General features: G+C 35.2%; 2 protein-coding genes across 2 annotated transcripts; both read right to left on the bottom strand.

Annotated features, from left to right (window-relative positions):
* Positions 1–1,831: 1,831 nt before the first annotated feature.
* On the bottom strand, positions 1,832–5,922 carry LOC119077134. Its single transcript, XM_037184313.1, has 2 exons — positions 5,279–5,922; positions 1,832–3,935 (listed from the first exon to the last, which is right to left on the bottom strand). The coding sequence occupies exons 1-2, from the start codon at positions 5,681–5,683 to the stop codon at positions 2,028–2,030; spliced, it is 2,313 nt and encodes a 770-aa protein (XP_037040208.1). The 5' UTR covers positions 5,684–5,922; the 3' UTR covers positions 1,832–2,027.
* A 5,807-nt stretch (positions 5,923–11,729) lies between these two features.
* LOC119077146 (uricase) lies at positions 11,730–21,223 on the bottom strand. The gene is made up of 5 exons (XM_037184331.1): positions 20,705–21,223; positions 17,312–17,590; positions 14,319–14,445; positions 12,028–12,214; positions 11,730–11,955 (listed from the first exon to the last, which is right to left on the bottom strand). The coding sequence occupies exons 1-5, from the start codon at positions 20,904–20,906 to the stop codon at positions 11,785–11,787; spliced, it is 966 nt and encodes a 321-aa protein (XP_037040226.1). The 5' UTR covers positions 20,907–21,223; the 3' UTR covers positions 11,730–11,784.
* Positions 21,224–23,561: the final 2,338 nt, after the last annotated feature.

The raw sequence follows: 23,561 nt of genomic DNA, 5'->3' as shown, positions 1-23,561 counted from the left end.
GTTCTCGAAAAACCGATATGCTCATTGTTTATTTTCCTATGGAACACGATAACTAACTCAGCTAATTTTCTAGACCTGGTTTTCATTCAAAAAAGCATTTCCTCAAAAAAAAAATCCTGATTATTATTTCTGATTATGGTACTCGGGCATAATGTTACAATTCTTCCTTCGAGTGAAAATCAATCATTATTTCTTCCATCCTTCGATGAAATACATGCAAATGATGTAGGTCAACGAAGGAAGTGTATTGACTAAAAACCACATATTTGAGGAAATTATTCTATGCGAGGAAAATGCATTTCTCAGCATTTGTCCAAAATTTGAGGAACGGAAAGAAGCCTGACCCGTATTCAACCTGGTTTTATTTAAACATACAGTCTCGCAAGGTTGAAATACGACATGTATCTGATTCGGGAGTTGTGGTTTGTAATTGAATTCACAAGAATTTCGTTTGACAAATGAAGATCTGGATTTCTGTCCCCCTCTAGCGTTACGTAATTTATGAACGGCCCCTTTCTGAATTTTTATACTAAAATACCAAATCTAGATTTTCGTTTGTTTGACGAAATTTATATGGGATCTATTACAAACCCTTACCTCAGAAACATGTCAGATATTATTCTTCCGCGACATGCATTAGTTAACCTACATCTTTAACACTATCTTTTCGTGAAGGTTTCAAGCCCTCTATTCAGGTTTATGATCAGTACAGCTACAGGTCATGTCAAAGTATACTTTTAAAAAAATCTCATCTCTCTCATCTCATATAAAGCCTTAGAATTTGTTGGTGGAATGGACTTAAATGACTTACAGACTTTTTCTAATGCGTAACTTTAGTGAAAATTAGAAAAAAAATGTCCGAAATTTTTGCAGAAAATGTCCGAAATTTTTATGAATTGTCCGAAATGTCCGAATTTCGGACAAGGCAAAATTTAGTGGGACGCCTGTTCGAGTCTGTTAACCATTAACTTTTCACATGCGGCAATCATATCACTAGTAACTAGTACACCTACTCATCAAGTCTGCTAATTCTTTTGATCTATATTCAACTAGTTCCACCTTATGGGTGGGTCAGGTCCCTTGACTAATGAAGTTATCAAAAGGTGTTGAAATATTCTCTAAATTAAACACATAAAAAACCATAAGCCCAAACGCGCTGCAATGAGTTTCAGAAGACTGCGAAAAAAACAGATCAATCGAAGTCATAGAATAGGAGATAATACCACAGTAATAACACAGGCAAGAATCAAAAAACTCTTTTGGTAATAGCTCAACTCCCAGACAGAGAAATGATAAAGTGGTATGCCTGTGGCGAGAATGAAAGGAACATGTGAATGATAGTTGGCTCCTGGCTCCTATGGGAGAGAATGTGAGAGAAATTGTATGTAATTCTTTCACATTCTCTCCCATAGGAGCCAACTGTCATTCACATGTTCTTTCTATCTTCGACACAGGTGTGCCAACTTATCATTTCTCTGCTCCCAGGACATCTGTGAACCAAATCTCATGAATTTGATTTTTGAATGAAGGAATTTGCAAATCAGTTCAGAGTTTCCCAAGTTATCGTCCCATCAAAAAAAAGACAAACATTCTTGTGTAAATAGCTCCAAGATGACCAATGATTGACCATCTACGAACTTCACCTTAAAGTTTCGATTTCGCGTCGATTAAAACCAAAATCATTTCAGGATTCCTTTTAAAAAAAAACAGATCAGATAAGTATTCTTTTGACAATAACTTCCAGTTAAGTTCATTAGGTCGATATTACCCATCTACGAAGTTTTCTAAGCAGACAATGTGCACGTGCAGGCAGTGTTTGTGTAGTCGACCTTCAAATATGAGTTTGCTTAAAAAGGTTTCTGAGTCATTTCAGCAGCGAAGATTTTGGGAATAATTATTATGTTCTAAAGTGAGCAAAGATTACGCAAAATAAATTGTGATTGGTAACCACACAAAGCCAGTAAATTATTTTTTTGTAAAACGTAATTTTATTAGCAAAAAAAACCATTTTCTGTTGTAACACGACCTCATCTTCTACAAGTTGGTTTTACTAACCATAGCGGATCTGCGACTAACTGTAACCAATTTAGATTGCTGAAGGCGCACCTGTTTTGTTGGCCTGTAGGTGGAAAGAAGAATCGTGCATTCGGACCTTCAGCTCTTTGATCAAATTCTGCTTTCGTCTCCAATCGAACCTTCGGCTTCTCCGTATCACTGTCATCAGCGTAATAGTAATAAGTGGTCAGCGATGAGCTATTTGTTCGTGTAATAGCTTTATGAAGTACCGGATCAGATCGATCCCAGTTTGTTTCATTGCGATCCAACGAATTATCTCGGCTAAAACGGTACGGACACTGCTCTTGTATGACATCTAACAAAAAGCCGCGTACACCCTGAGTGATTCCTGCTCTACTTTGAACACGTATAATTTTCGATCCTATTCCCCATTGCGAGATATATCGCATGCCACTACGGCAGCCACAAATACGTTGACCATCAATTTCAATAAAATTTTCTACACATCCAAGTTGTGGATGATAGTTACCCAGGAAAAAGAATTTGAATTCAATTCGAATGCGGCAGACACTTGGATTATTACGAGTGATGTAGTGAAGGCAGTCGACGTTTTGACCGTTCCTTGTTGGAAAGTTGGAGCTAGCTACATAAAATCGTTGTTGATTAAATTGTCGTGCACAACACTGTGGAATTGCAGAAGGAAAAATCTGCGACTGTACAACGTCGCGAGTGGGTGTGGTGCTCACTGGTGATATTTCTTGAATGTTTGGATCATTGGCAGATGGTTGTTGATTACTCGGAAAGTTTGAAGGATATCCATTGTTTATCGGAAATTGGGGATAGTTAGAGGGTGTATTAGGAAATTGATTGGGATTGTGGGGTAAGTATCCATTCGATGAAGGAAGGTATCCGTTAGACGATGGGAAATTGTTTGTGGGCTGTACTGCCGGTAAATAGCCATTGAACGACGGATAGTTTGAGGTAGGATAACTGTTTGGAGGTGATACATTGTGCGTGTGAAACACATTTGTGGATGGATAAAATGAAGTTGAAGGATAGCCATTGTTCGGGAAAATGCCAAATGTGGGATATTGACCATCTCCGATTGGATTTTGTCCATTGACAGGAAACTGGCCGTTGACAGGAAACTGGCCATTGGCAGGAAACTGGCCATTGGCAGGAAACTGGCCATTGGCAGGAAACTGGCCATTGGCAGGAAACTGGCCATTGGCAGGAAACTGGCCATTGGCAGGAAACTGGCCATTGGCAGGAAACTGGCCATTGGCAGGAAACTGGCCATTGACAGGAAACTGGCCATTGACAGGAAACTGGCCATTGGCAGGAAATTGACCATTGACAGGAAACTGACCATTGACGGGAAACTGACCATTGACAGGAAATTGTCCTCCATTCGTAGGGTACTGACCTCCATTGCTAGGAAAGCAGTTTGTGTGTGTCGTAGGAGTATCAGTCGAAGAAGGCGGTAAATAACCATCACCATTGGAGCCCAAAAACGAAAACTGATAGCTCTTATTCTGAGTTTCTTCGAAATGGTCGTAAATAGGCGGTTGCAATGTAAGTATTGGTTCCGTAATATCTTTATTGACGAAGGCTGTCGTAGTAATATCATCTGTTTCATTCTCATCAGTAGTAGTTTCTTCATTGATTGAAGTTGTAAATTCAATGTCCGTCACATCCCACTCATCATTTTTAATGGTCCGTTTCTCATAAATTGGAAACACTGTTGATGATTCTTCATCACTACATGGCAGCCTGGTAATCAGCAAATTAAAGCCATGTCCTTCGATATTGTCATCAGTAGCAAAAATTATTCTTAGCACTCCATCCATCGCTTTGTACTTCATGATTCCAATAACTTTCCCACACAAAGTTTCATGTTTTCCAATTTTTAAATGATCCTAAAAATATAAATGAAATAATTTATGATTGGAATAACACGCTCAAGCACCGTAAATAAATCTAAGAGTAATTATACCTAGAAAGGAAATTTAGAACAAAATTACGTAAAATATATGGTCCCATCATGAAATACGAAATATTTATTGGTATGTGTTTGCCTTCTTAATTAAGAACTATCAAAGTCGTCAATGAATGCATATATTGGTGTAAAATTATACGAAATATGTATCTTACGTAGAGGTAGACTACCTAGAGGAATTATAACCCGAAATTCATTGAAAAATTATGTCACACTAATACGAAAACGTCAACTTTGCTTTATTTTGACGTTATGGGTCCCTTTACTTTTGACATTAAGAGTCCATTTTTACTGCAAGGCTGTATACTTTGGAGTTAACCACTCCATACAAATTCAATTTTGGTGAATTTGTTTGTATGGAAAAGGTGTGTTCCCGCGTATCTAATAAAATGGCGATCTGCGTGACCTCACCAAAGTATACAGCCTTGTTTTGCTGTACACGATGATGTCACACACACATTTAAATATATGATTTTTCATTTTAATTTGTCCGTTTGTTCTATTACGAGGGCCCTTGGTATCTTATACAAACTGATGTTGGGACCAAATTTACGGTCTCGTCACTCTGACACTGTCATCAATTTGCGTTCATGTTTCACAAAAAATTGTTTCAGATAACTCACAAAGTAATTACGAAAAGCTGTGTGTGTACGACCAATACTCTCTCTAGCATCCAAACTCTCTCAAAAAATCGGTTTAGGGGGAAAATAAGTTTGAGAAACGCTGATTTTTAATATGGCTTCAAAGCAACAACAACAACACGAGCAAACAAAGTAGCAGTGATTCATAAACGTATTTACCACCTTAATAGATCATTGTCAATGTCGTTTGAGACGTCAAATAAGCTGTCATTTTCACAAAGCTAACCACAATATTAAAAAAATTTATATGAAGCTGTCATTGTTTGAGGTTAGCTTTGTGAAATTGACAACTTATTTGACACTTTTTTAGAGAGAAGTACCGCTATTTGACACTGATCTATAATTGTAGTTTGGTTGCTAGGGAGGGTATTGACGACACAATTTCAAATTTAGAAACGCTGACGGCTGACAAAAGAACGATTTGTCACATCAACGTGACAATACAAATGTTCTACGGAATTGTGTGATCGCCTACAATTGACTCTATAAAAGTAATTTTCACTTGGTGCACATACAGCATTTCCACACTTTCTTTAAAATTTATAATTCATACAACTGTATGGACATATTGTTACAATAGACTTTGATGGCACGTAACACTAACAGAGAAAAATATTGCTACCTTAACACAATCCTTTGACGACTCCAATGAGAAGAACAAAAACTGAATATGATATTCGGTCTTGCATACAAATGGCGATTTGAACACATATTCACAGTAGCTGTTGGGCTGATATTCGTTGGGATAGTCCGGCGACTGAATCGTTGTTTGAACACTTTTGAAATTTCCACCGCACTTGTTGCTGCTGTCTCCATAAATTACTCCATTATCCAAATTTCTATGCACTCTTGAGTAATTTTGATAAATGAATTTTAATTGTTCATTGTCACGCTTATTACTTTCGATTTCGTTTGAAGGGACCAAATCTTTGTCACCTTTTCCGTCCATATTCGCGAAACTCAAGCATTTTACCGAAATTATTGACGCGAACATAATCGAAAAAGTTACGATTTTAATGAGCAACATCCTCAGTAAAATATCTTTTATCAACACAGCACAATATAGAATACCTTTGGGCTTCCAAATATTTTCGTTTGCGTGACTATAAGTCAATCCAATTTTAAAGTAATATTCCTTTCGACTTTTGGCTGGATGAGTTTCCTCATTTTCAGTTCATGTTTAAAGCCGATATATTAAAAAAATCGCTGGTTTTTAAATGCTCAAGAGACGTTCCGGTGCTTTGTTGCTGATCGAAGTTTTAATGACTATCTAAAGGGTAAGACAAAGTTTTCACGTCTTTTAAAAACCATCTACGCAAATATATTCGATTTCAATATTTTAATTATTCATCGAATTTTATCTTATCTCAGTATGGACGACATCATACATACACTTGATGTTTGTGTGAAAACCGCTAGACCTTCCTTAAAAAAATGAAATTCTATTTGAAATTTGCGTTTCTCTTGGTTTCTTTACACTCGTTGTAACATAGTTTTATTGACGTTCGTTTTAGCCAGTAATTAATCATCCATTCCGTGGGCATGGTACTTCCGATATCCGGTTAAATATTGCATCGGTGTCAATTTTGAATTCGAAGCGTTAATGAAAAATGTGCCATTGTAAGCAATTGTTTTCATTTTCGATTGATATCTATGTAGGTATTCAGTTCATGCATGTTACGAAACAACGATAAGAGAGTAGAAAGTGTGATGAAAAGATTTTTACAAAACATATCCGCATGATCGTAGAGGTGATAGTTTCAGGTTCAGCAAGTTTTTTGTCTCATAAATCAACGAACTTCAAGCATGAGTGGTCTTTTAAATTAGGGTACTGAAACAGGACAGTTCTCAGTAAAATAGTGAGTTTAAATTTACGGCTCCTTATATTCTGCTGCACCAACTGTCCCGGAAACATTTTTATTAAATTTTTTTTTGAACCGGCTGTAGTGGAACCACTGACGTCATTGGGACTCAGGGCACCGATACCTATCCACTTATCCAAAGCACTCTTCCACCATTTGTGTACATTCCAATGCAGGCATAAAAATAGTCTTTTTCTCCCGTCTGTTGTGAAAAATGTTGTGTTATGAAAAAAAGGTGGAAATTGCATTTTCTCGGGTGACTCAACAACACCCGAAATGCAATTTACAATTTTTTTTGCCTTCTTGAACAAATAACTATTACTTTCTCAATTTATTTTTCTTCAGCCTATCAGTCATAGTACGAAGTCTTGTAACATCATGTTAACATGTCGACAGGTTTTCTCTTGTATAACATCTATACATTTACATTATCCAGTTGTATAAGAATGAACATAGTTAAGTTGATCGAATCCACCCTTCAATGTTTCATCATTTTCTGTTGTCAACTAAAAATTATAAAGCTGTACTATACTGAAGGACAGCCTGTCCGACAGAGTGACATTACTTGTAAATAGAAATTGGCAATCACTAGCAACTAAATACAAAAACCGTAAGACTGTGTGTGTCACTGATTGCATCTGACGCCGTTTCCGTTTAACATTTAATTATTTGCCAATATGTCCAATGTGATACACATTTTCATCTCCTAATATTTTTTCAATTTTGTTTGTTCTTTTAATTGATCTACTTTAAGCTTTAGTTCTAATATGAAATAGAATGGCTGCTTTTTTGAAGACCTTACCTAGACAAGACCAATATGATCCTTATTTGAATTTCAACTTCGTACGTTCGTTTAAGTATTTCATTATATCAAGCTTCATAATTTCTTTAGAAACCTCCATATCAGCTTGATTTGACATAATTTGCCATTATGTTAACCACAGCTCTATTTTTTTTATTGTTGTGCTACAGCGGTGGTAAAAGTAAGTGATGAACTCTGCCAAAGAACTACGTATGAAAATGATCAGTGCTTTCCGTCCTTTCTTCTAGGCGAATTCCAACCATACAATGAAAAAAGGTCTGATACGTTTCTCAAGCCCATCACTTATTCTCACCGAAGGAAAAGTATTCAATCTTACCTTTTACTTTATGATCCCCACTGCTTTTGACACGAAATTAGCGACTGGATCGAAACATATTCATGAATTTTGCTTCGGCCAGTATCGACGTTCTTGTGAGCGGGACCGGAGGGACCTTAGACATATATTTAAAAACCATACAAGGTGAAAGGAACACAATGGTTTTTGCCTGAAATGTGATTTACAACACACGTTGTACATACAGCATACCCAATGTGCTTGAAAAGAGTAGACGTTTTTGATTCAAAAGTTACACTCATATCTCTATCACACATCTTAAATATGTTGTTATTAAATGATATGTGATAGACGGGCGTTGAAAAGTACATAAAAGAAATTTAAAAATGTTTCTCGTAAAAATGTATTCCTTTTTCACTGTAAATTATATTTTATTTTTAGGCATTCACTTCAAGTATAGTGCTGTGTATATACCTATATACATTTGATGTGGGTGCGCTATGTGAATGGGAGAAATTATAGAAACATTTTCTTTTTCTGCAAAACTTTATCAAATTATTCGGATTACTTATCAATGAAAAAGTTGCATAATTTTCGATAAATTGATAAATAAATTATCCAGAAAAATATTCAATTTTGTGCTCTAGTTTGTATGACAAACTTTTTTTTTAAGAATTTGCCATCACCGTGTAAAATCCATTCCATAACTCGGGATAAAAATGAAAAAAAATTTCGTGTGTTTATTGACCTCGGCTACGCCGCACAGTGTTCAAACCGTTATTTCCACTATCATAAATCCATTTTTCACATTAGTATGTCACTTTGCGACCCCTTTATGTACCTAATTACCCTACAGTAAGGAGTATGTTTGAGGTGTCTCAATGCAAGTTGCAACGTCCTGAGGATTTTTATATTTAACAAGAAAAATTTACAAACCCCTCACGGGGAAAATGGGCTCCAAAGCCCAAAAAACGGAAAAAAAATCTTGATTTTTCGAAAGTTTACTGTAACTGTAGGGTAATTAGGGGTCGCAAAGTGACATATTGATGTGAAAAATAGATTTATGATAGTGGAATTAACTGTTCTGAACACTGTGCGCCGCAGATCAACATTACTAGTGATAAAAAGATGAAAAGTAGAGCTTTCATGTGAATTTTGTTGATCTGAGGCTACGCGAGGTCAATAAACACACGAAAACATTTTTCATTTTTATCCCGAGTTCTGTAATGGATTTTACACGATGAGAGCGTCGAAAGTAGTGCTTGAAACATGAAAAGAACGGTTTGGAAAATACAAATGTCATATTAGAGACAAAACTTTTATTGAGTTGAGTTTTTCGGTGTGAATTTTCTACTGCGTAACAGCACAATATTTCTAGCAAAATAAAAGTATTTTTCGCAACAAGTGACGAAAAGTAGGACTTTCCGTTGCCTTTATTGCGAAAGGCCGAGTGTGACAATCTACACATCTACTGCCTAAAAAAGCATTTATCACTCGGTTGTATAAATAACTATTACTCTTGTCATCTGAAATGGCTAGATACAAACCATCTTATCTTATCTTATGACTGTATGAAAAGTATTCCAAGGTTACTATTTTGTATCACTAACAAAAATAAAAGAAATTTGGTTGATTGTGTATGCTGGAAGTTGATTAAAAATTACTCTTCCATCGTAACCATAAATTATCCGGTTCATTTGGCTCATCTTTTTTTGTGTGTTTATTTGCATGGCTTTGCTACCAGATAAAAATGATGTTTATTCAACATTTGAGATTCGTCATTTTTACAATGAATTTTAAATTAAATTTGCATATTCGTGGTTCGAGTATATTCTTCAATTGGTATCGGGTTTGTCTGTGTGAAACTACAGGCAAATGTTGTCATCTTTCTTGGAAGTTACTGTTGTGTAGGTTACAGAAAAATAATGAAAAATAAAATTTAATAAATGTTGGATGGATTTGAGTAACCCAAATTTACAATAAGACTTTCGATGGATGATTGATAATTGATTGATGTCAATCTTATGGTCGCATGAACAAGAGTGAATGTTGTAGTGAGTGTTAAGTCTGGTTTCTACTTAAAAATGTTGGCCGCAAGAGAGTACTGTGAAGGATTGGTTGAAATTCGGCTCTCTCGTTTTTGAGTCAATAAAAATCCTTCCCGAAAATCTCTTACGACGAATTTTTTTTAAAAGAGAAACCAAGTCTTACGCGTGGCACCAATAACCACATCCAAGAGAGTAAAAATAATCTCAATGAACCTGTTCCATCATCTGTTAGTCGTCGTTCATGAAAAGCTACATGCCCGGATGCGTCAAATACCCACATTAAAGATGTAAATTCTGTGATCTAAGAATTACATTAAATATTTGTGTTATAGTATAACACTTGCATATCGAGCACATAATACACCGTCTGCCATAATCTGATATTGTGATTGACGGTTCTCAAAAATTAGCTGTTGCCTCAACAGTACAATCAGATAAAATATTTTGATAAAAATAATGCGACTTATGCACCAATTACAATATGAATTTCTTCAATTTCGAATTAATTTCCAGTCAATGTAATGGTGTTCATTCGAAAATTCCTGCAACTGCATTTCAGAAACAATTTCCTTTGCTAATTGATTATATCGATTCATTGTTGTCACCTATTTTATTCAGATTGCCAATGAAATAACAATCTGTGCACCGCAAGGTGGATAGCATAACGAATTTGGTAATGCTTACGTAAGTAGAACGGACGGGAAAGATATCATCCGGGCCTATTTTAGAGAATGAAAGTCGTGAAAATTCGAAAAAAACATCATGAACAGAAACACCATATTAGGGACAAAGGCTGACATATCTTCTTGCAAATGTCCGTGAATCTGACATATGTAGATTGGCTTTTTAACGTTACGACTTGGAAACGGACTAAATGCAACAGTAGAACTCACCCACAGCGCAAGGCTATTAGACTAATTCAGCTGAAAATAAACTTTAAAAGACGACTATAAGGGCCAATTCTTTGTTATAGTCAAGTACGCGATAAAACGATGACGAAAACAAGTCTTTCCAAGTAACGTTATCCCTAGAGTACCTAAAGACACCGTTTCGTTCCGCTAAATTAAAAAACTTCGAAGTTCATCTTTACAATTCCCGTGAAATGTAAAGTGAAAACAAACACATTGGGGAACTCATCAGGGACGACAATGTGTGGTAGTTTTTCAATTTATATGCGTTCTACGGTAGGGCGGGTAAACTTTATTATCAACAAAGTGAAGCAGAAAGTCAAACCGAATAAAGACTCAAAATATCAATCAATAAAACGTTTTAATTCCAAAATAACAAATTCAAACCTCAGTCATCAGCTCACATACGCACCCTTCCATTCATTCTTGCACAAAAACTCACTTCAGAGAACACTTTCGACAAACTTCTCACATCAAAAAACAAAACTGAAAAACAAACAATTGACACTGACACTAAGGAAATTCATGGTCACTAATCTGAAAAATAAAAGCTCATTAAACAAGAGAAAATCTAACAGAAAGAGAAGATCACCTAAGCACTTCACTAACACTGAAAGAAGTGTTAGCATGGCCACTGCGCAATTCCTCGGTGTCTTCTTTCGGTAAACTGCTACTTCCTTCATGCATAAATCTCTATGAATTTGGCTGCTACTTGTCAAACTGCAGAAAGTCAACAGGCAATGAATTGATACGGAAGCACCCGGACAATAACTGGTAGGCTAAAGCGTCACGATATGTGTTAGAGAGGTCCATCCAACTAAGATTAATTTCTTAGTTTCTCTATAGTCTGCGTGCTGTTACGAATCCAAATGACTGAAAATCAAAGACTACATGGGCGCCTAATGTTTAGCAAATAGTCAGTGGTTGGGTAATTTTTAATACGGGTTTCTCTTAAATTTCATCTGAATGTAATCGATCTAGCCCAAGAACATTAAATAAATAACAAAAACGTGAACAGGAACTTTAAAATAGGCCCTGGATTACATAATGCAGCCACCGCAAAACAATTCAATTTTGATTTTTTTTGCACAATTTTTTGTATTTCAATTCAAATTTCAGTAATATAATATCAACGTAACTCTCATTTATTAAGTTAAGATTAAGTTTCATACCTTTAAGCTTAACACGACCGATTTGGGATAAACAATTTTCGTTACAATTTACTCGAAACATTCTTTCTGCTGAGTTGGGAATAGATAATTCCGCTTGGTTTATCAACCGGATAGAACACTTCCTTATTTTCACCCTGCACAACCTTTGGATGTTTCGATGTATCAAATTGGAAATAATGTTTGTTCGGCATTTGAATACTTATGCTCGAGATCTGTGAATTGTAGAAATGAAGAATTGAATTAGAACATTACAACTCGACTATAATTATGATCGCATTACTAACTTCTTTGATCGATTTAAGAACATCTCGTTGCGCTAAATAGATGGTATTTTGAACACTAGGTGATGGAACACCAACGTCAACGTCACCAGCGAAATTTTGAAGAATCAATTCTTTGACGTGATGCCACAAAAAGTCAAAGTTAACTTTTTCCACGATCGAATATTGCCATGATGCTGATATGATGGTACTGGAAAGTAATTTAAAAAAAATTAAGTTGATGAATGCTTCGAGGGATTCTTTTGAAAATCCACCTATCAAAATCGGACCCACTTCGTCTGGGATGGATATATACATGGTTTGAAAGGTCTTTGCCAGTAGACCTCAAAACAGGCCTCACACAGTCTTGAGCCACACCTGGTTGCTGGCGGAAGATCTCCGAAGTTGGAAAAATAGTGTTTTTTATCCGAATTTTTTGGCCGTTATATATGATCGTTCCGGGTGAGATTGGGCTCGTTGGAAAGCTGAGCTTAAGTACTTTCGGGTCATACCTAGTTTGATTAGATTCATTGATATATGTTTGCGAAAATGTGCAAGAAAAATTTTCAAAATATGTGTGAACTTTATACAGGTCTGGGTTGGTACTGATGACGCTTAATGTGAACCTAACACGCTAGTCGTAACATACATTGTCTAAGCTTTCCGTTGATACCTCATTTGCAGTTCTGGTGGAACTAGCATGTTAGGTTCACATTAAGCGTCATCAGTACCAGCCCAGACCTGTCTAAAGTTCACACAGACTTTGAAAATTTTTCTTGCTATTTTTTGCAAACATGTATCAATGAATCTAATCAAAATAGGCATTACCCGAAAGTACTTAAACTCAGCTTTCGAACAAGCCCACTCTCAACCGGAACGTCCATTTAAAACGGCCAAAAAATTCGCATAAAAAACACTATCTTTTCAGCTTCGGAGATCTTCCGCCAGCAACCAGGTGTGGCTCGAGACTGTGAGAGGCCTGTTCTGAGGTCTAATGGCAAAGACCTTTTAAACCATGTATATATCCATCCTAGACGAAATGGGTCCGGTTTTGATAGGTGGATTTTCAAAAGAATCCCTCTTCCAAATTTTTTGATTTTTGAAGATTTTTAGATGGAGAATGCTTGTCAAGCAATGCTTGAGGTTAATGGACGATTAGAAAACTAATCTATGTTCAAAGTATTAATCAGATTGACAAATTGATTAACTGAGAACTGCATTCAGTATCTCAACAAATATTTTTGTTTACTTAGAACAACATATTTTGCACATTGAATCGAAGAATTTCGTAGAATTTATTCGTTTAAGGGCAAAGATCGCATTATAGTTTCGATTCAAACCAATTAATATGAATATAGAAATGTTTCAAAATACATCGAACATTTTTAGATTTGTCCATTCTAAAAGTTGTTTAAGTATTCAAATATTTTACGCTACGAAGAGTAATTTTACTAGCAGCACCAAAAGACAATGTTTTATTTATTTTGCTTTGAATTTTTGGTAGGAAGTAATCTACTACTCCTAACATGCCGAAAAAAGCTTTTAGGATGGACTGTGCTTAACAAAGTTATAAACGTTTGGACTGAAACTACACCCTACCCATTCAGCAATTGAGTGAGCTTTTCGAAGGCTGTTGACTCAACTAAGGGTATTGCTTCAAATGTTCTGAAATCGTTTTTCTTTAAATAGACGAAAAAGTGGTATTCGACATGCTTTCTGTTTTGGGAGATGTTGTGGTTTGTAAATGATTTCATGCAAAATTTGTTTAACAAGTGAAAATCTAGATTTTTATATTTGATCTAGATTGTCATTTGTTCAACGAAATTCTTGTGGAATCAATTAGAGTTACTCCAAAATTAGGAAACATGTCAAATTTCCCTTTTATCTTCCCTGTATTTGCCAGATTCACATTTTTTTAAATGAATTTCTTACTTCCTTATACAACCTTCGATTGTTCTGTTCAATTTTCCTGATTTGTCTGTGCTTATCCGCACTTTTCCCTTAACAATGAAAACGATAACAACGTTTAAACCTCGTGTAATTAATTGCATTCCAAGATTTTGTTATGTCAATTCATCGTTAAACAATTACATTGTTTTGAACCACAACAATATATTATGTAAATCAGTTTTAGTGACTGAGTGATCCTCAAAAGGGAAGTATTTGTTATGAATGAGTGGCGTACGACAAGGCAATCATATTTCTATTTAAACTACAGCCATCGTTTATTAAAACGTGTTTCGAATTCCGCATCCGACGTCATAAGAATTGCTCGATTGATGAAATTTATTTAAGTAAAACTAAATTAGACTTACCTAAACACTCTGTCCTCCATATCAGGAAGTGATCTGTATTCATCGTTGATGAAATTCACAAACGATGACTGAGTGGTCTTGAGCACCCTCATTCCCTTCAGACCACTTATTATAGTCGGATGTTTATCTGTAGAAAAATACAACAAAAACCAACGTTAGTCATATTTATAAAATAATTGTGACCTTCGACAAGATGCATGGCGATAACTGGTTTTGCAACGTAAGTGCAATTCAATACAAAGTAGTTACATTTCTAATTCATTTATTGTATTTGGATTGACTCAGATAAGTCAGAATAAATAAATCATAAAATTTGTGATATTACTTCTGCTTAAATATTGACTTGTTGTGTGTTAATGATTAATTTCTGCTCCATTTCCTCGTTTCAGGCGTTTAATTTATTGCTTGGAATTTGTAGTGAGAGGGTGGGAATAGTAATATAGTTGAACTTAGAGAACCGAATCGGTTAAACACGTCATTCTCACGCCATATCTAATATGATGATATGCTCGGGAAAGGTTAACTATTGAATTTGAAAAACAGAAAAACCGTAAATCTGAAATTTTATTTCCTACGAGAATCTATTGCTGCTTTTGATGGAACTGTTTGCAACAAATTTACAAACGTAAATTAGAAAATTGTACTACCATCTTGCAATTCATCAATAGTACACATTTTTACATAGAAATGTTCAATACCAAAGCACTGTTCCTAGCATGCAACGAAAAAATGTCATCGATCTTTACAAAGGAAATGTAGTACACTGTGATATCATCAGCCTCTGAATATTTTCTATGTTCATGCTAGAAGCAGTGCTGTGTAAGGCTTACTATCGGGTCAGGTCAACCTGAAAATTTCAGGTCAGGTTAAATTTGTCCTGAAACCTGATAGTGACCTGATAATTTGACCTGACAGGTTTCAGGTTGACCTGAAATTGTTGCGGTACAAAAATGAAAAACTTAAAAACTTTGATAAGTTTTTTTGGAAAATCTTTAGTAGAGAAATTTTCAATTTTTACAAATCTACAAATATTCACTCGTTGAATCATTGACAAATGTGTTTTAAGGTAACTGAAAGTAGTTCGACAACGATAAAAATCATTTTCCTGCAAACTTTACCGTGCGCAACAAGATATTAAAAAAATCTAAAGAAGTCATTTTTAAGAAACTGATGGAGCGAGCTACTCGGTGAAGTGTTCAAAATTGCCTTCCGTAGATAAAAGTAACAATGGGCACTACCACCAGTACAGCCCTGGCGGCCACTCAAGATGTGGATACTCATATGCCCACAGTGACCTATTTCTTTCTTTGATTGATTTATTCTCTTTAATTAGGTTGACTACGAACAAATCATACTAGTCATAGTTCTTGCTAGTTATAGTGTTGACATCGACCACATACGTAGTTCTAGCATGAGTGAAGCACTTTCGGGAAACTCTGTTTTTTGCAAAACCAGCTTGACAACAAATCTAAAAGTCTTTTTAGTATGAAAATTTATGTCCCATTGTCTTAGCCATGAGTCATGACCCGCAATTAATACTTCTAGCAATTTATAAGGTGATAAAAATTAACTAAATCATTAATTTTGGCTTTTTCTAAACGAAAGCGATGACAACAACTCAGCGTCAAGAATAAAGGTACCAGTATACATTCCCGGGCTCTTGAAAAGTCATATTATGTGCGAAAATGTGTAATACAACTTGATTCAAAGTAGTTTAACTTTCGTCCGAAATTCAATAACAGGTCATCAGGTCATGACCTGAAAAATCAGGTCAGGTCAGGTCAAAGTCAATTTTCTTATCAGGTCAACCTGACCTGACCTGTCGTAAGCCTTACGCTGTGGCGATACCCTGTTAAAAATACTAATATCACTAAATCAAGGACATTTTCTACGGTTTTCTCTTGTACATTTTCCTTGTTTCTAGTAAATTAAGAACCTGTTTAGATTCTAATACTAGCCTTTTTGAAACGACTACGGTCATCTGATACCGACAACGACGGCAAAATTAACAGGAAAAAATCACTGAGCTCCGGCTACTGTTCTCTTATCACAATGAAGTAAAAGGTTGCATACATCAAACATTTAGCAATATTTCAAACAAACGAAATGACAGATTTATTGATTAAGATCATTTCCTCAGTTGCAATTATTTCCTTACATATTTGCGCATAGTTTATTAATACTCTACAAGATAGACGTATATACAACAAACTCATATTACATTTTCTGTTATCGTACATCAATGAATGCAAAGTTTATAAATAAAACGCAGCACATTGATGTATACTGAAAGAAAGATCTAATAAACTTTGAGTTTGAATGAATAATGCACGTGACTTTCAAACGATTATCAAATTATTATTGTTAAATGAGAATGAGAGGGAGAGCGAAATTTTAAAATTCTAGGTCATTTACATTTAATTGCATCAATACAATGTGAATAATGTGGAGCAATTTCATCGGCAATTAATTAAATTATAGTCGATAAATCGTGGTTTTTTCGCTCGGTTAATTTTTACATGAAAAGTGAAAATGGATTTTTAGAACAAATTAAATTTAATTTCGATTTTTGTTCCTAATTTGGATACATTCTCGCGATGCTGTAACGTATTATTCGTTGGCCCATCTACCATGCCACACAAGTTCATTATCTTTTACTGGACAGAACCGCAATTTAAATTAATTTAATGTCAAAGATCACTTGCAATAAAATTTAATGATGCAATTCACTTTTACTCGACTTTATCGAATAAGAAATTCGTCTTGTCGACATCAGCACTGCATGTGCGAATTTTTGTTCTCACTTTTATATGGAATTTACCCATAAAATTATTGTGTGATGCAGTGATTAGAAGTGACGTTGATTTGTCACCAGATTTTTGTCTACGACAACACGTGAGATTAATTTTAACTGTTGGTAACAACGATTTGTTGGTGTTATGTGATCTTACTTATTCATTTCAACAATAATTTCTTATACTTGCTGCACTCACCATTTCGTTTTTGCTGTACATCACAGTATCTGATCGCGACTGGAGTAAAGATAAACGCATGATTATGCTCGCGTCCATGCAAATCCTTCGAATAGTTAAGACGTCGCCACGGATATTCTTCGATGTAAACGTGAGCAGCTTCGATATGACGATATGTGGTTAGGAAGTGATTTACCAATCGAATAGCAAATTCCTCGGGACTTTTAACGCCGAACTTTTTAGCTAAGAGGTAGACAGTGTTCTTCTGTGAATCCGTGGCCACAATGTCAGAATTGTCGCCTAAAATGTGTAAAAGAGGAAAGTTTTTAAATTATTTACTGAGAGAGTTTGTGATGTTTTTGGGCATTTAGATGATCGCAGTTCCTCTGAGTTATTTTCTCAGAGTAATTATACACTGAGAGGAAATTTGTACGACGAAATGTTGTTCCAACATTAGTTTGAATAAGAAACACATGTATGCTTTGACGCTTTTGATAGTACAGTTTGCCCTCTTAATTAAGTGGGCAAACTCATACCAATAAAAATTTCGCATTTCATGTTGGGGCCACATATTTTACGTAATTTTGTTCGAAATTTCCTCTCTAGGCATAATTACTCTTAAGTTATTTTTGATATTTGTCAGGCAATCCGATTCCAACCGTACCCGATTAAAGAATTGAAAATTCAAATGCGTGTGCAAATAGTATATAGTCTATAATACCCTATTTGCACCCGGTGAACCATAGACAAGGACAAGTTGAATCTTCCTTGCACCTACAGCACGAACTGGCCTAATAATTCAAAAAATTGGATTTTTCGTCAAAATCAACTTTCAAACTGATTGTACAAATTATTGGTTAGTTTCACGAGTGGATGTCATCCTTCTTTCAATCTTCCTTGAACACACTAGCCGTATAACTGCCTGTTTCGACGAGAGCCTATTATTGGTAAATTTATTTACCGAATTTACTGAAATTTACCGGTATACTCGGTAAAAAAAATTTACAAATTAGGTCCAGTTTTGGACAATCGGGTGTTTGCACACCACTGCTCCTAGCATGAACGCTGAATTTGCAAGTGTCAAATTTGAATGACTTAGTGATAATAGCTTCCGCTTCCGAATATTTTCTATGTTCATGCTAGAAGCAATGCTGTGGTACTGGCTACTAGTTTAAACAACTAAACTTTTGTCATTCGCTATTGCATGCTACGAACATCGTATGATTCATAACAACAAATTAACTGCGTCAGCTAATGTTTATAACAGAACCGTCTAAAAATACCTACACTCACACATCTAATGTGATAATTTTATTGCATGTAAACATAAATTCCGAAATATAATTATACTTAAATAACTTAACTTTATAATCGTAAAGCGAAACATTCTGATGAAAAACAATTTTTAGCATTCAAGTTGTGCGAACTCTGCGAACTCCACATGGAATGATTTTATTGTTTAGCAAAGCAATATTTTGATGGTAAATGTGAGCTCAATCTTAACCCTAGCCATAACCGAATTTTATACGGATTCTCACAGCTTCGTGTGTCGATTGAGTAATATCAGCAAATCGAAAATTATTATTTTATTAAGATATTCGATATTCGGTGAGATACAGTATCTGCAGCAAGCTTTTTTTTTGCTGTGTATTTCGGTGAACTGTTCCATATCATATTACAAACAAAATGTTTCACTCCAAATATTTGTAAATGAAAATTAAGATTTGCTGTGTGATAAGGACGTGACAAAATTCACATAATACATCTGTGTGATTCCGTCGTCATAGGCTCTCTACACCAGATTTGTGCGGTCGATTGACTTCTTCGTAATTTAATTTTTCGAATAAATAAATTAGTTCGCTTATCCGTTTAGACACATATGTAGGGTAGAGAGCAATACGGGAACTCGGTTTAACAATTTTATTTAAAAATTACTTGACATTGCGCTCAAATTTTAAAAGCGAAAAAAATTTCCACTAAATGTGGTAAACAAGTCTTATATCACCAATTGAACAACAAGCGGCTTACATAAGTACAAACAGAACGCAATTCAAAGGGAACGTAGCATTTTTATCATGTCGTCAATGAGTCCAAATTTGAACTAATCTCAAGAAGTGGAAATTTTCTGTGAATTTAAGGTGGAAACTAAGACAAAGATAATAACAAATTCAGAATCGCATTTTAGGTTGATTGGTTTGATTTTTGTCGATTTGTCACTAATTTAATCTAGCGAAAGTACTTTAAAGATCAAAGTTAATACAAGTGAAATGACAGGTTTTTGTCATTTGTTTTGGCGAATTTTATCTCGCAAAAGTACTTGACAGTCAACGAGTCAACGCATCATTTCACAAGTTTAAGAATATACTTCCACTAATTTGTTGCTTGCCTGCAACAGTAATCTGTTGTTTGCCATCCAATTTTGAGTGGAATTAGATAGTAGCACTCATTTGTAAAATTCAGTACATGCTAGGAGCAGTGCTGTGGCTTAGCACATTTCCAACCAGCGTCTTTTAATCGATTGAATATTAAAACGAAAAATTTTGGAAAGTGCGAGCGAGATTTGCAGAATCGTGTTTTGAACTACTAGCTCATGAATATCAGCAATCAGCATGTATATTAGAAGATTTATATAAAAATTTTGCTGGCTAGTGACGACTATCAGGTCGTTTTTATATGACCTTGGTTATCTACAATTCGCTCACTAAAAAAATTTGAAAAACAAAAATGTTTCAATATATATGTGTGTGTGTGGGTGCCGACCTAATAACAATACACATGACTAGTATCGTCTTTTAATATCGACCTATACTATAGCAAGATGACAGTAATTCCTATACAAATATTGGGAAAGGCATAGCTCAAAGCCGCGCAACTTTTCAAACTCGTAATTTTTTTGGGTCACCCATAAAATTAGATAAAGTAAAGAAATTAACGGACTTTTAAACGTTTCGTCCTACCTAAAAAGCTATCACTTATCTGTACGTTTTATTTTAAAATTCCCAACGACCGTTACATACACACCGCATAATTTTTCGAGTAAATGTTCGAAACGTGTAACGAAAAGAAAATTATGCAAATTAAGTTGAACAGTAAATAGCCGACACTGGTAACTGGGCTCTCCCCAACTCCGTTTCAATGGCATTCCGTCTCATCAACATTTTAAAAGGAAACGAAAATTTAGACACAAAAAGAAATCATTAATTTAAAGGGAAACACTTTTTTCCCTAGATGCAACTGGTATGTGCCATACCAATAAGAAGTTAGATGTTGAAATAGATGAGTTTACGACAAAAAAAAAACGGTAATTTACGATTAATATGCAACAACTGTACCACCCCAAACACGCCATAAAAGAGAAATCACACACTATACATACACCACACATTAGACTAAGTAATTTGCATTACAATTTACCATTTAAATAATCCTTTTTGCTGTACAACTTCAAATGGGTGTTAACTTCAAACTCCTTGATATTATGCACGCTCCCATTACGTTCAACGTGAAACAATTTCACATTATCTTTGCCATAGCCACTGTCTGTGATTTGATACTCTGACACGAAATCCCCATCATCAGAATGCGTCTTCGAACTATCCAATTTTCGTGGAAACATTTTCCGTTTGATTGAAGCTTGTGAGTAAGTTGAACGATTTACTGTTATAGATGTTGTTAAAATTCGATCATATGAATTCAAAGTGACTTGATGGCTGGTGGAAATAATTTTGAAAATAATAATGTCACGTCTCGAGCAACGAATATATATTGGCAATTATAAACGTGGAAAAAATGCGTTAAAATTCAAATGATTTCACTGTAGCCGATTGGTAAGTAGAAACGGTCAAAGCAATTCGAATAGTGAAGATTAACTGAAATATGAGATCAAAAGTATGCTCACAAAATGAAAGTTAAACGAAGGAAAATATTTTTCAAAAACTGGTTTTGTGATAACGACTTAGTTTAGTTTTATACCAAAAAAATGCGATTGGATTGGAGTAACTGCAGATAAGTACAAGTACATATAGAACGTGTACAATGTACATACGAACGTATTGTAAAGTTTGTGAATGTAGGAAACAACGGCACAGGAACGACATGGATGAGTGTCGATTTTAAATAAATCGTACAGTGTGGATGCATATCGTCAGTCTGATTTTTGTCATTGTATGAATTCATATTGTTTATGTAATGAAAAGGAGATTGCAGAGAAGGAGCAATAAAAGTGCACTAAAAGATATTTTTCCCAATGTAAAGGTTCAAATTTATTTATAACGCCGTTGCGCTCTTACCTAATGGTGACATTAAAGAAGAAAAAAAATCATTTAATTAAAAAAAAACCTGCATATTTTATGAGGAAAATGTATTAGAAAAAGAGCTTTCATATATGGGTGAGCATCCCCACGATTTGCTGATAAGACCATCATTAAAATTGGCGTTAACAGAGAAAATCCACGTCGTCATAAATGTTAATGTGCTTCCTTACTAGAAGGAAATCTCGACACATTTACTTTCGAAAAATGTCCAAGCAATACCCTCTCTAGCAAACAAACTTCGTGATCGCGCTGTCAAAGTACCACCTTATTCCTTTGTTTGCAGAATCAAACGAGCCATCAGAACAGTCGGAGCGTTTGCTGCGACTGAGCCCCGTACAAACCCGTATATCTATTGCGTACGTGACCCTAGTGCGTCTGTCACCCTACTTTGACCGTAAGCCTATGCGCCGGTTAAAGTAGTTAAAGTAAAATTATTATGTAATGTGTACATCTTAGAAATTGCGCATAGCGCAATTACGAAGCCCCGTACGACGTTCCTTTCAAATAAAACAAAACTTTCAAATAGCCCTAAAATTTTAATTTATTGAGTATAAATACACATAGGCCTAGTATCGGCCTCAGTCCGAGGATCCAAATTTATTTTTTTTTTCAACTACATTCTATTCGGCCTTTGATTACCTTCCAAATGAAACAAAAAATACGAAAAACGTATGAAATTTGCTCGAGTTATATGTAAAATACACATAGGGCCCTAGTAGCGGCCTTAGTCCGAGGACCCAAATTTAATTTTTTTTCAACAACATTCTATTCGGCCTTTGATTACCTTCCAAATGAAACAAAAATTACGAAAAACGGATGAAATTTGCTCGAGTTATATGTAAAATACACATAGGGCCCTAGTAACGGCCTTAGTCCAAGGACCCAAATTTAATTTTTTTTTTCAACAACATTCTATTCGGTGTTCGATTATCTTTCAAATGAAACAAAAATTACGAAAAACGGATGAAATTTACTCGAGTTGTATGTAAAATACACATAGGGCCCTAGTAGCGGCCTTAGTCCGAGGACCCAAATTTAATTTTTTTTCAACAACATTCTATTCGGCCTTTGATTACCTTCCAAATGACACAAAAATTACGAAAAACGAATGAAATTTACTCGAGTTCAATGTAAAATACACATAGGGCCGTCATAGTGGCCTTAGTCCAAGGACCCAAATTTAATTTTTTTTCAACAACTTTCTATTCGGCGTTCGATTACCTTCCCAATGACACAAAAATTACGAAAAACGAATGAAATTTACTCGAGTTCTATGTAAAATACACATAGGGCCCTAGTAGTGGCCTTAGTCCAAGGACCCAATTTTTTTTTTTTTTTCAACAACTTTCTATTCGGCGTTCGATTACCTTCCAAATGACACAAAAATTACGAAAAACGAATGAAATTTACTCGAGTTGTATGTAAAATACACATAGGGCCCTAGTAGCGGCCTTAGTCCGAGGACCCAAATTTAATTTTTTTTCAACAACATTCTATTCGGCCTTTGATTACCTTCCAAATGAAACAAAAATTACGAAAAACGGATGAAATTTGCTCGAGTTATATGTAAAATACACATAGGGCCCTAGTAGCGGCCTTAGTCCAAGGACCCAAATTTAATTTTTTTTTCAACAACATTCTATTCGGTGTTCGATTACCTTCCAAATGAAACAAAAATTACGAAAAACGAATGAAATTTACTCGAGTTATATGTAAAATACACATAGGGCCCTAGTAGCTTTTCACTTCTAAGGCCCTAACTCACGGTCCACTCACCCGATTTTAAAAAACTTTTTTTTCCTGGATTGGTATTGACAATACCTATCATTTGCCGTGTCATTTACATTTCCATCGTTTATGTTGCCATAAATATCACCAAAAGACCTTAAATCACTTAGGTGACCCTAACTCACGAAGGGCCGACCCGAATATGCCCATCTTCGAACTTAGCCTCACTA

Source organism: Bradysia coprophila, unplaced genomic scaffold (genome assembly GCF_014529535.1).
Source record: "Bradysia coprophila strain Holo2 unplaced genomic scaffold, BU_Bcop_v1 contig_232, whole genome shotgun sequence".
Taxonomy (NCBI): domain Eukaryota; kingdom Metazoa; phylum Arthropoda; class Insecta; order Diptera; family Sciaridae; genus Bradysia; species Bradysia coprophila.
Note: the sequence above shows the minus strand (reverse complement) of the source record. Positions and strands in the feature narration are given on the sequence as shown.

What these genes read in the sequence shown, in the direction of transcription:
- LOC119077146 (XM_037184331.1), bottom strand. Translation starts at nt 20,906, where the DNA reads ATGTTTCCACGAAAATTGGATAGTTCGAAGACGCATTCTGATGATGGG. An exon ending in CAAAAAGGATTATTTAAATG is followed by an intron (nt 17,591 to 20,704) that starts GTAAATTGTAAT and finishes TACACATTTTAG; the next exon opens with GCGACAATTCTGACATTGTG. An exon ending in ATGGAGGACAGAGTGTTTAG is followed by an intron (nt 12,215 to 14,318) that starts GTAAGTCTAATT and finishes ATTACTTTCCAG; the next exon opens with TACCATCATATCAGCATCAT.
- LOC119077134 (XM_037184313.1), bottom strand. Translation starts at nt 5,683, where the DNA reads ATGTTGCTCATTAAAATCGTAACTTTTTCGATTATGTTCGCGTCAATA. An exon ending in CGTCAAAGGATTGTGTTAAG is followed by an intron (nt 3,936 to 5,278) that starts GTAGCAATATTT and finishes TTATATTTTTAG; the next exon opens with GATCATTTAAAAATTGGAAA.